Source organism: Dama dama, chromosome 20, assembly GCF_033118175.1.
Source record: "Dama dama isolate Ldn47 chromosome 20, ASM3311817v1, whole genome shotgun sequence".
In the NCBI taxonomy this organism is placed as follows: domain Eukaryota; kingdom Metazoa; phylum Chordata; class Mammalia; order Artiodactyla; family Cervidae; genus Dama; species Dama dama.
The window spans coordinates 94,742,182-94,754,920 of NC_083700.1; the positions used below are offsets into that span (position 1 = coordinate 94,742,182).

Below are 12,739 nucleotides of genomic sequence, written 5' to 3' on the forward strand. Positions count from 1 at the left end.
TAATGCAAAGAGCCTACTCATTGGAAAAGACCCTGATCCTGGAAAAAGTTGAAGGAAGTAGGAGAAGGGGGTGACAGAGGATGAGATAGTTGGATGGCGTCACTCACTCAATGACATGAGTTTGAGCAAACTCCAGGAGATAGTAAAGGACAGGGAAGCCTGACATGCTGCAGTCCATGGGGTCGTAAGGAGTCAGACATGTCTTAGCCACTGAACAAAAAAAATAACAGTGATTCCTGTTTGCCTCTTGTATCCTATAGTGATTGTCCTCTGTCTGCTACGTACGTACCTTGATTATATGTGGAGCACATAACTTGTTTCTTTATTAGTTCATACATATTCTAATTGTGAGGAACTATATTCTTAGAACTGTACTTAAAGAACCATACCTGAGACAGCTAAATAATGGTTTGATTTAGGTGTAAACATCCTGGATTTCAAGCTGGTGTTTTAAAGGGGTGAAACTTTTTCCTTTACTTTCCTTTCTGTTTCCTTCAGTAGGGCATGCATTTATTTTTCACATGAGAGAAATCTAAGTAATTTATGATCAAAGAGTGAATTGTGATTGTTTAAAAACATGCCCCCCCCCCCAATTTTTGATGCCCTTCTGCTAAAAATGTAGTCTGTTTCTTTTGTTCTAGAATGCGGATTGTACTTAGGAGCTCTAATGAATAGAAAGTGACAGAAGTGACAGTGTTAGACTTCTAAGACTAAATCATAAAAAGAATTGTGTCTTCTTTCTTGCTTTTCTTTGGAAGAATTAGTTACCATATCATGAGGACATTCAAGAAGTCCTGTGGAGAGGTTTTTATGATAAGGAGCCACGTCCTCTTTTTTAAAAGATGGAAAAGAAGTGAGTCCTCCAGTCAGCAGCTGTGTGAATCTTAGGAAGCAAATCCTCTTGCCTCAGACAAGCCTTCAGATAACTACAGCCCAAACAACATCTTGACTGAAATCTCAGGAGAGATTTCAAGCCAGAGCCACCTAGTTCAGCCTCTTCCAGATTCCTGACCCTTAGAAACTATGTGAGACAGTAAACGTGTAATGATGTTTTAAACTGCTACGTAACATGCTTTGCAACAATAGATAACTAATAAATAAACATAGTGGATATCATCAGTAAAAGTATGTTTGTTGAAAAAGTCATCCACTTAATTCATAGGTAGCTCATATTTAACTTTTTTGTAGTGTATAATGTTTGAAACTTTAAAGTTAGTCAAAGACAGGGTAAAGTGTTTGACTTCCATTATATTAGAATGAAGCAGCCCTGGGCACAGACAGCAGTGTGTCTTTGATGTTTTGGTGAACTGTAATTTGTGTGACTGTCATTTGTGTGCTTCCAGATATTTTCCCAGGTACTTTGTGACTGTTCCTTTGAATTTTACCATTTTTCTCTACTTATCTCAAAACAGTGTTTAAACTGATGATTGAAATGTTGCAAGAGATAGAAACCACATTCATTCATTCATAGATCTGGATTTAAGCTTCATTATGGGAAAAACTGTTGGAAGAATTGGTAGAGACTTATCTATCTTCTACATTCAAGAACTGTATACCCAGGAGCTGTGAATATTTTTTAGCATCTAGAGACTATGAAAGTATTTCTTGATTGCATAGTTATGTATGTCTCAATTTGTAAGAGTAAAAAGAGTTAGAATCTATTGAGTATTTTCACATATTTAGAACTTTAATATTATTATTAACAATCTTTAAAAATTTTTATAGGGAAATACTTGAAAATGAAAAATTTCTTAATTTCTCCATAAAAGCAATATAATCACTTGTAAGTGAATCATCAGCAGTGAAACTGTTTCTTGATAGCATTTAACATTAGTTTGTTGTCTTTATCCTTAAGAAGAAGTTCAAACTAACAAAAAGCAGTTGAACCTTGATAAATGTTTGTTACTGTAGGTTGTATTTTCATCAGTAATAATTATCTCTTTAAAAGTTAAAATGTCTAATAATACCCTGTCTTTCCTCTTCAGGGAATTGCTCCAAAGCTGGAATTTTCTACAACCTCAGTGATTACTGAATGTCTGATAAGTTCAAGGAAGTGCCGCACTCAGGTTAAAATAATTTATTTAAAGTATTTAATGATTTAATGTATTAGTTCATATTTATTGGGCATTTGGCAAGTGCTATTTTTTTTATTTCAGCTGAAGTTCCTTTAACTTTCTTTGGATCTTTCAGTTCAGTTAGTTTAGTTCAGTTACTCAATCGTATCCAACTCTTTGCGACCCCATAGACCACAGCATGCCAGGCTTTGCTGTCCATCACCAACTCCCAGAGTCTACTCAAACTCATCTCCATTGAGTCAGTGAGGCCATCCAACCATCTCATCCTTTGTTGGCCCCTTCTCCTTCTGCCTTCAATCATCCCCAGCATCAGGGTCTTTTCCAATGAGTCAGCTTTTCATCTCAGGTGGCCAAAGTATTGGAGTTTCAGCTTCAACATCAGTCCTTCCAGTGAAAACTCAGGACTGATTTCCTTTAGGATGGACTGGTTGGATCTCCTTGCAGTTGAAGGGGCTCTCAAGAGTCTTTTCCAATGCCACAGTTCAAAAGCATCAGTTCTTCAGCGCTCAGCTTTCTTTATAGTCCAACTCTCACATCCATACATGACTACTGAAAAAACCATAGCCTTGACGAAACAGACCTTTGTTGGCAAAGTAATGTCTCTGCTTTTTAATATGCTGTCTAGGTTGGTCATAACTTTCTTTCCAAGGAGTAAGTGTCTTTAAATTTCATGGCTGCAGTCACCATCTGCAGTGATTTTGGAGCCCAAAAAATAAAATCTGTCACTGTTTCCATTGTTTTCTCATCTATTTGCTATGAAGTGATGGGACCAGATGCCATGTTCTTAGTTTTCTGAATGTTGAGCTTTAAGCCAGCTTTTTCACCCTCCTCTTTCACTTTCATCAAGAGGCTCTTTAGTTCTTTGCTTTCTGCCATAAGGATGGTGTTATCTGCATATCTGAGGTTATTGATATTTCTCCCAGCAATCTTGATTCCAGCTTGTGCTTCATCCATCCCAGCATTTCTCATGATGTACTCTACATATAAGTTAAATAAGCAGGGTGACAATATATAGCCTTTACATACTCCTTTTCCTATTTGGAACCAGTATGTTGTTCCATGTCCAGTTCTAACTGTTGCTTCCTGATCTGCATACAGATTTCTTAAGAGGCAGGTCAGGTGGGCTGGTATTCCTGTATCTTTCAGAATTTTCCACAGTTTATTGTGATCCACATAGTCAAAGGCTTTGGCATAGTCAATAAAGCAGAAATAGATGTTTTTCTGGAACTCTTTTACTTTTTCAATGATCCAGTGGATGTTGGCAATTTGATCTCTGGTTCCTCTGCCTTTTGTAAAACCAGCTTGAACATCTGGAATTTCACAGTTCACATATTGCTCATGCCTGGCTTGGAGAATTTTGAGCATTACTTTGTTAGAGTGTGAGATGAGTGCAATTGTGTGGTAGTTTGAGCATTCTCTTTCTTTGGGATTGGAATGAAAACTGACCTTTTCCAGTCCCGTGGCCACTGCTGAGTTTTCCAAATTTGCTGGCATATTGAGTGCAGCACTTTCACAGCATCATCTTTTAGGATTTGAAATAGCTCAACTGGAATTCCATCACGTCCACTAGCTTTGTTCATAGAGATGCTTCCTAAGGCCCACTTGACTTCACATTCCAGGATGTCTGGCTGTAGGTGAGTGATCACACCATTGTGGTTATCTGTGTCATGAAGATCTTTTTTGTACAGTTCTTCTGTGTATTCTTGCCACCTCTTCTTAATATCTTCTGCTTCTGTTAGGTCCATACCATTTCTGTCCTTTATTGAGCCCATCTTTGCATGAAATGTTCCCTTGGTATCTCTAATTTTCTTGAAGAGATCTCTAGTCTTTCTGTTATTTTCCTCTATTTCTTTGCATTGATCACTGAGGAAGGCTTTCTTATCTCTCCTTGCTACTCTTTGGAACTCTGCATTTAAATGGGTATATCTTTCTTTTTCCCTATTGCTTTTCACTGCTCTTCTTTTCAGTTATTTGTAAGGCCTCCTCAGGGAACCATTTTGCTTTTGCTTTTTTGCATTTCTTTTTCTTAGGAATCATCTTGCTCCCTGTCTCCTGTACAATGTCATGAACCTGCATCCATAGTTCATCAGGCACTCTAACAGATCTAGTTCCTTAAATCTGTTTCTCGCCTCTGCTGTATAAATGTAAGGGATTATATTTGGATCTTTAAAGTAAAACAATTATCATGGATATTTAGCATTTTGTTTACATGTTAATAAGTGTGAATGTGAAAAGCTTGTTACAGTTGTAGATGGTACTTTTGCTTACTTACTTCATTTTTTTTTTATTTTAATGGAAAGAAATTAAACTGCCAGAAAGATGTTGGGATCAAGAAGTTCCACAGAGAACCAGATTGGAGGCTTCTATAGATCTTAAGGAACTTTAAGTTCAAAGGATTTGCTAAAAAGTTCCCTTTTTAGCAAATGGGGCCACAGGTACTCAGACTGGGTTATAGGTATTTAGTAGGTATAGCTTCTTAGGTGTTTCTGATTCCTTAAGGGACTGTTGGTCTAGTTTGGTGGCTGTTCTATGCTATCAGATCAAGAGAAGCTTGGCTACTTCAGTTTAAGTACCTTCTATGTTTGTAAAATCTGTCTTTAGCAAACTCAGATATCTGGATCTAATACTCCATTTTGGTCCAACTTTCTACTGAGTCACCAGGCTCATCTTGCTGCCCTGTCCACAGATGATCTAACAGTGTCCAGGCATCACTCATACATGTGTGGCTGCATTATGACCAGGTGACAATGGGCAGCCTGTGACGATGAGCTAGGACTATATAAAGCCTAGTGGGCCCAAACAGGGCAGGACTGGACCTATGGTGGGAAAAGTAGAATGTTAATCTCCTACATTAACAGTTTAAGAGTAAATTCTCTCAGGGTGATAACAAGCTAAGAAAGGTAAAATATAGTTATAAGATTATCACGGGGATCTTTCTTACTTTGTTTATCAGGACATTTGCTATATCAGAGTTTAGCCTAATTATTTGTCTTTTAAATGCAAGATGAAATATTGCTGTTAGAGGTCTGATGACTTGCTTGCCAAATGTAGGGCTGGCTTACTGACTTGTTTGGAGATATGCTCTGTGCACATTTATAAATTGTCATAAATTCTTTTCCTAGTCATAACAAGTTTCCTTTCCACGCTGGGGTATTCCCTTCTGCTGGATGGGTAGAAAGTTCTCTTTTTTGGTCAGGAGTGTAGCATACACACAGAGGAGTGCATACATTCTAAGTGTACCGCTTGGTGGAAGATGCCTTACTAAATGTAGAACTGTCATCCCACTAGTAGTTTCATTGGACTAGCATTTTCCTCTATAAGCTTTTGGCTGACTTGCTCTCAGTGTTTGTCATTTGTTCTTTGTTGAACAGAAATGTGAGAAACTAGTTGTTGGTGTTAGTGTTTAAGAAAATATTCTTGAGAATCAGACAGATTTGGTTTCAAGTTCCTCATAAGACTGATTTAAAGATTAGAGAATATATGTGCCTGGCATGTAACATATAATTAATAAATTTTGTGACTGTTACTGAGGTTATGGTTTTAATTAAGACAACTGAGATGTAGAAGACATAGATGAGATGTTAGAATATATTGCCTGATGGGTGCAACAGAGTATACATTTTTACATTAAAATTGTGGATGGTAACAGGCAGAATTTTAATTTTATGTGATAGTGTTTGAGAACATGCTAAATCCACTTTTTTCCCAAGTAAGTATTAGTTAACAACTAAATTTTTAATGGCTCTAAAACAGCATTTTCAGCTTTAAATACAGTTTAAAATAAGACAAACCATTTTAATTTTTAAGAGTGAGTAAAATAAACTTCATATGATAATTTAGGTTTATAAATATTTATAATGATCTTTATTCCTTTGGGAACATTTTTTTTCAAGTTTTTTAAATCACAATTGATGTCACCAATTGAATGGACTGATAATAATAAGGTATATTATTGGGATTTTCTGGAATAAATCATTTTCTACTCTCTTTTACCTACCACAGATTAGAATTTATTATTAGTAGTAAGTAGTTAAATATTACATATTAATAAAGTAACTTTATTAGTTTGTCTGGTTATCTATATCAGGTCTTCTGCGTAACTAAGTTAGTAACTTAAAGTAAGTTATTTCTCACTGTTGTGTGGCTTGGCTGTGTAATTCTTTTGGTTTGGGCTGGCTAGGCTAGGGCTGAGTGGTCTAGGATGGCTTCACCTATATGTTTGGCAGCTGGATGACTTCTTGGACTGAGAGGGATTTTACATCCCTGGTATTTGGCTTGATGTCAACTGGGGTGATGGCCATAGACTGTCCTCATGTAGCAGGCAAATTTCAGCTCCTTCACATGTGGCAGGAAAGTTTTTCTGGAGTAAAAGAAGACAAGCACTTTTCAAGTCTCTCCTTTTGTTACAATTGCTGTTTGGTGGCTGATAGAGCCATTTTGTATAAAACAGCCACTATTTTAAGTTTTGTTGGACATTAATAGGATACATTAAGGATTGATTAGGTTAGAAAGCATGAATCTGTGGTAGATAGAGCACAGATATACTGTATGATATTCAGCATTCAAAAAGTGTAATGAAGAAAGTATGAGTTAGTTTCGGTTTGGTATAAACAGAAGTGGGTGAGAAGGAACTTTACAGCATTGCTGAAATAGGTAATGATGGATTTATCTGGATCTGAAAGTAAGAGATACTAAAAATGTGTGAAGATCTAGGAGAAAGAGATTTAGGGGCTGAGGAGGAGAGGAGGGCAAGTAACAGATTCAGTGAAAATAAAAGGAGTAGGTTGAGGAAAAGAAGGTTTGGTCAACAAGAGATTTTCAGAGTTTAGGGTGCAGTGGATCTGAATAATGGTGAAATCTAGGATGAAGTAGAAAGAGATAGTTAAAGCCTAGCAGTAGAAAGTCTAAGTTCAAGGTCTTAGAAAGATTCATTGCTTGAACATTTTATTAAACCTCAAAGGTTCATGTGCTAACAATGCTGCTTCTTTGAGTCAGTGTGATGTCATAAAGATGCATGAAGTGGGATGAAAATTCTGAATTACTTGAAGTCATTGAACAAGGTGGGAGAAGGTCCGGGAGCATTAACAAGAGCTAGAGAAGAAAGATGATGAAATAATCTGATGCTGCTGGTCTGTATGAGACTTGTGGACTTACTTTTTTCCTAATCAGAAAATATTTTCTTGTTTTCCTATTTTCTTTTCTGTTTATCTGCTTTAAAAAATGCGTGACTCTTCTATTTTATGTTTGTATTTTATTTACTCTGAAATAGATACCCTTAGCAGGTAGAGAGGGAGACTGAGAAGGTAGAAAAGGGGAGAGGGAGGTTAGGTGGTTTTTTAAAGTTAGAAAGTTAGGAGGACATTCACTGATTCTTAACGTCTGTTTTCTCTAATATTGGAAAGCTTATAAATCTAGATACTGCTTGAAGTGGTCTTTACGTTGTTTATTTGTGATCCAGCTTTTGTAAGGCAGAATAACTTTTATTTGAATAAAATATCCTAATGACTCAAAAATTTTAGAAATGTCATGTTTGTTTTTAAAATTAGCCAATATTATTTGAAGATAGAGTACTAGTTATTAAAATTTATAACATGTCTTTTGGACATTTTTACTTATATGAAAGTACAGAATTAAGACATTATGTTTATCTGCTATTGAATTTTAAAGTTTGGAAGAGATATTAAAATTCTAATCACCTTGTATAATCCAAATAATATGTTCAATGAAAATACGTAAAAAGCTTTACTTCAGAGTTTCATATTGTGCGAGTGTATGTAATTATAATAGTATGAATGAAACATAATAGTTTTCTCCATTAAGATTTTATAATCAACTAATTAGATGTGTATTTGTAAGATTATTAAACTTAGCCTCTTAAATTATATAGCCAGTCAGTTACAAATGATAAACCAACATTTACATTAATTTTTAGTATATTAAAAAATAACTTTAATTTTTTCTTAGATTTTTCAAATGATTAAATATTGGGCTTTAACTTACATAAAGTACTTCTTATACTTAAGAAGAAGTGTGATACAGTATATTTTACTTATTACTAGACAGAGTTATTTGGGAGGATATGAATTTGACTTCCCCCAGAATCTGCACAAACGAGAGAGACTGATCTAGTTGGTTTTGATAGATTATATGTACCTTAAATTATTTTTAAAAGTTTTTTCTACCTGTGGTTATATATGTGGTTTACCCAAGGGTCATAATATGTATAAAGTATATCTCTCCTGGCCAAACTAATTTTTATTTTTTATGTTTAGGATAAATTTGTTTACCATACGGCTCCAGTTGAAAAACCACACGGCAGACTGCAAAACAGAACATCGAGGTCACAAAAGAAAAAATCCAAGTCACCTGAGAGAAATAAGTATTGCATAAATGCAAAAAACTACGAACAGCCTACAATTTCTTCAAAATCACACTCTCCATCTCCTTACACAAAAAGACGCATGTGTGAGCTATCAGAAGACACCAGGCGGCGGCTGGCCCATTTAAATCTCGGCCCTTATGAATTCAAAAAAGAAACAGATAAACCTCCGTTTGTGATTAGACATGTATGTGTTCTTTGAAACATTTCCATTTGAAACTGATCTAATCTGTAATTGCATTAAAATATTACTCTCAAACTTCTTTCAACTTCTAGCTTATATGAATAATTTTTCTTCCTGAACTGTATGTTAGCCTAGCAATCTAAAATGGAAAATTAACTTAATAAAAGAACATTCTTTTGCAGCCTTTAAACCTGACAGAGATCAAGCTCCATTATGAATCCCATAAGTCCTCTAAGTAGCCATTTCCTTTCCTCTTATAAGTGGACAGTGTAATAACTTTACAAATTGAACTGATATATAATTGACATTAGTACTAAAATGGCAGAGTAGGATTTTAAAAGAGGAACTAGTTTTCTTTGTGAAAAGGAAGATACCCACCCCCCAGCCCTTTAAAAAATTGTAATGGAAAAGTTCCCCTTATAATTATGTCCCTTGGGTAAACCTTATACAATGGACTTTGAAGCAAATCATCATTTGATGGGAACGGAAAGGCCTTTGAAAGAGAAGACTTAACTTTAAGGGTAATGGAGTTTCTCATCTTTCTGTATGGAAGCCTGTTTTGATGTGTTTTGTGTTTAAAGCTTGTATCCATATGATAGCCAAAAAGATTTTGGCTAGTTTTTAAGTGTCTGTAATAATATTTAATAAAAATATTTCTCTGAATCTTCATAATTTAATTTTTATAAAAATATTTTACCTTAAAAGCATTTCTGTAACAAAAGATTACAAATTAATTTAAAAATTGCTTTCTATAATAATAAACTTGAAGATTTAAGTGCCTATAGAAGCAAAACAACTTTTTAAGGTACCTATAAAACACTTTCTGACTTTAATGTTTCCAGTGCATTTTTCCAAATTTTAAAATGTGAATGTAAATGCAAACAAGTAAACATGTTCCTTTGATGGTCTAATAGCTTTTTTAACATTTGTGATACCATTTTTTAAAAATTTAGATGTACTTTAAACAATATTTCATCCCATTTTCTTATTTTGACTATGAATCTTTTATTATTTTAGCCTAAAGTAATAGATTTTTATTGTAAAAAAGAAAATTTTTAATAATTACAGTAACTTAAATGGTTACATTTTATTGAGATCATTGTAATTGCACTTGTCTTATTTATAGAACTTGTTTACAGTTTCTGGTCCCTGTTTTTTTTGTTTGAACAATATTCAGATATGTTTACTTGCTTGTTTGATGGCAGTTTCAGAATGCCTTTAATTTTGTTTGCCCACAATTGCGAATTAAATTGAAAAGAAAGGACATGCTAAATTCTAACCTGAAGGAATATTAGCACTTTAATTAAAATACCTATGTACAAAGATAGCTAGGAATATTTTGAGTGTTAGCCACATAAAAATTGCTTAGGGAAATAACTGCTCTTAAAATGTTTAGTATTATTTTCATATCACTGCTTAGAATAATTTTATTAATTCTTGGTATACATTTTGACATTTTTATTTAAATGATTTCTCTTTCAACTTTCCAATGAACAGGAAGAAATACATGCTTCTAAGTTTATAACTACAAAATTACTTACAGTGACTGTAAAAGGACTAGATTTTTCCAACTGTGTTTATCAACATATGCCTCCTGCCTCCATAACCATTCATGATTTTCAAAGCACTTAACAAAATTGGTAACCAAGCAAAATTTTAATTTGAAACATGAATATACAAAATGTGATACTTCTAGGAAAGTCATTCTAGTTTTATAGGTACTGTATAAAAAGTAATCTTAAAGAATAAAGAAGTTTCAAGAAACTAGTATGCTCCCAAACAAACTAGCACAACCATTCTATAAGAGTTAAATTACATTCTTTGCTTTTTAAAATTTATGTAGAAGTTAGTATTTTTTTCTATTATGGTAAAATATTCATAATATAGTATTTCTATTCTGCCATTTCATATAAATAGAAGCATACAATTTTTGCTTTTTTGTCTTTTTTCATTTAGTACATTTAGTACAGTGCTTTCAACTTTCATTTGTGTTGCAGCATGTATCAGTACTTGATTCTTTTTATGACTGAATAATTCAGTGTACATTTTGTGTATCCATTAATCTGTTGATGGACATTTGAATTTTCACCTTTTAGTTATGTGAATAGTACTTCTGTGAACATTCATGTGCAAGTTTTATTTGAATATCTGTTTTAATTTCCAACTGCTTTAACACCTAGGAAGGGGGTTGCGGGGCCATATGGGCTTCCCTGGTGGCTCAGACAGTAAAGAATCTGCCTGCAGTGTGGGAGACCTGAGTTCAATCCCTGGGTCAGGAAGATCACCTGGAGAAGGGAATGGCAGCCCACTCCAGTATTCTTGCCTGGGAAATCCCATGGACAGAGGAGCTTGGTGGGCTACAGTCCATGGGTTCACAAAGCGTCGGACAGAACTGAGTGACTAACACATGGTAATTCTGTGTTTAACTTGCTGAAGAATTGCCGAACTGTTTTCCAGAGTTTGCTCTGTTTTCGCCAGCAATGTATGATGTTTCCAATTTATCCATATTCTCACTAATGTCTATTATTTTCTGTTTTGTTTTATTTTTATTGTAGCTATCCTGAGGGGTGTAGAGTGGTATCTCATTATGGTTTTGATTTGCATTTCTCTAATGAGAAATCTTTGCTTTGCTTCTTTTCTTGTACTTGTTGGCCATTTACATATCATCTTTGGAGAAATGTCTATTCAAGACCTTTGCCAATTTTTTAATTAGGTTGCTTGCCTTTTAGTTGAATTAAGTTGTAAGTTTTCCCTATATATATATATTAGGGGTCTAGAACCTTGTCAGGTATATGATTCCCAAGTATTTTTCTTATTCTGTTGCTTGCCTTTTCACTTTTTTAACTTAAATTTTTAAAAATCATGGTAAAATATATACTATATAAAACTTACTATTTTAACCATTTTAAGTGTACATTTTAAAGTATATACATTAAGTACATTCACATTGTTGTGGTGATAACCACCACCATTTATCTCCAAAACATTCTGCATTTTGCTAAACTGAAATGCTGAACTCATTAAACAATAATTACCCACTTCTTTTCCCCTTTATCCCTTAGCAACGCCTTTCTACTTTTTGTGTCTATGAATTTTACTGCTTTGGGTATCTCATATAAGTTGTACCCAAAAAATACAATATTTGTCAATTTGTGAATTGCTCATTTCACTTAGAATAACATCATTAAAGGGCTTCCCTGGTAGCTCAGGTGGTAAAGAATCAACCTGCAATGCAGGAGACCCTGGTTCTATTCCTGGGTCGGGAAGATGCCCTGGAGGAGGACATGGTAACCCACTCCAGTATTCTTTCCTGGAGAATCCCTGTGGACAGAGGAGCATGGTGGGCTACAGTCCATGGGTTTGCAAAGTCAGACACGACTGAGCGACTAAACACAGCACAGCAGCAAAGCATTAAGGTTAACTCATACTACAACATGTGACAATTTTCTTCCTTGTTACAGCTGGATAATCTTTTAAATGTATATACCATATTAGTTTACCCATTCATCAGTTGATGGACCCTTGGATTGCTTCTATCTGTTGGCTGTTGTGAATACTACTGCTCTGAACATACTATAAAAATATCTGTTCAGGGCCTTGCTATTCAGTTCTTTTGAGTATATACCCAGAAGTGGAATTGCTGGGTCATATGACAGTCCTGTTTTGAAAAACCACCACGCTGCTTTCTACAGTGGCTGCACCTATTTACATTCCTTGTGCACTGCTAAGAGTGCACAAGTAGTTCAATATCTCCACATCCTTGCCAACACTTGTTATTTTCTGCTTTTTTATAATGGCCATCCTGATGGGGGTAAAATAGACTTGACTTGCATTTTACTAATGATTAGTGATGCTGAATGGTTTTTCATGTGCTTATTGGTCATTTGTATAAATTTTTTTTGAGAAATGTCTTTTTTAAGTCCTTTGCTCAATTTTTTTTTATTGAGTTTTTGAAGTTTGTTTATATAGTCTAGATATTAATGCCTTTTCAGATAATAATTTGCAAATATTTTGCCCTACTACATGGGTTGCCTTTTCACTCTCTTGATATTGCCCTTTTATGTAAAAAGCTTTTAATTTTGGTAGATAGAGCTGTCTTTT

At 34.6% G+C, this 12,739-nt stretch overlaps 1 protein-coding gene across 10 annotated transcripts in view; it reads left to right on the top strand.

Annotated features, from left to right (window-relative positions):
- Positions 1 to 12,739, top strand: part of SPATA6 (spermatogenesis associated 6) — a 169,811-nt gene that overhangs the window by 74,608 nt on the left and 82,464 nt on the right. For 9 of the 10 annotated variants that reach the window (XM_061121954.1, XM_061121957.1, XM_061121958.1 and 6 more), the window contains exons 6-7: positions 1,986 to 2,066; positions 8,348 to 8,641. In XM_061121954.1, coding sequence (XP_060977937.1) covers positions 1,986 to 2,066; positions 8,348 to 8,641 — 375 coding nt within the window. The remainder of the gene's footprint in view (positions 1 to 1,985; positions 2,067 to 8,347; positions 8,642 to 12,739) is intronic. The other variant, XM_061121960.1, reaches the window with a different exon arrangement.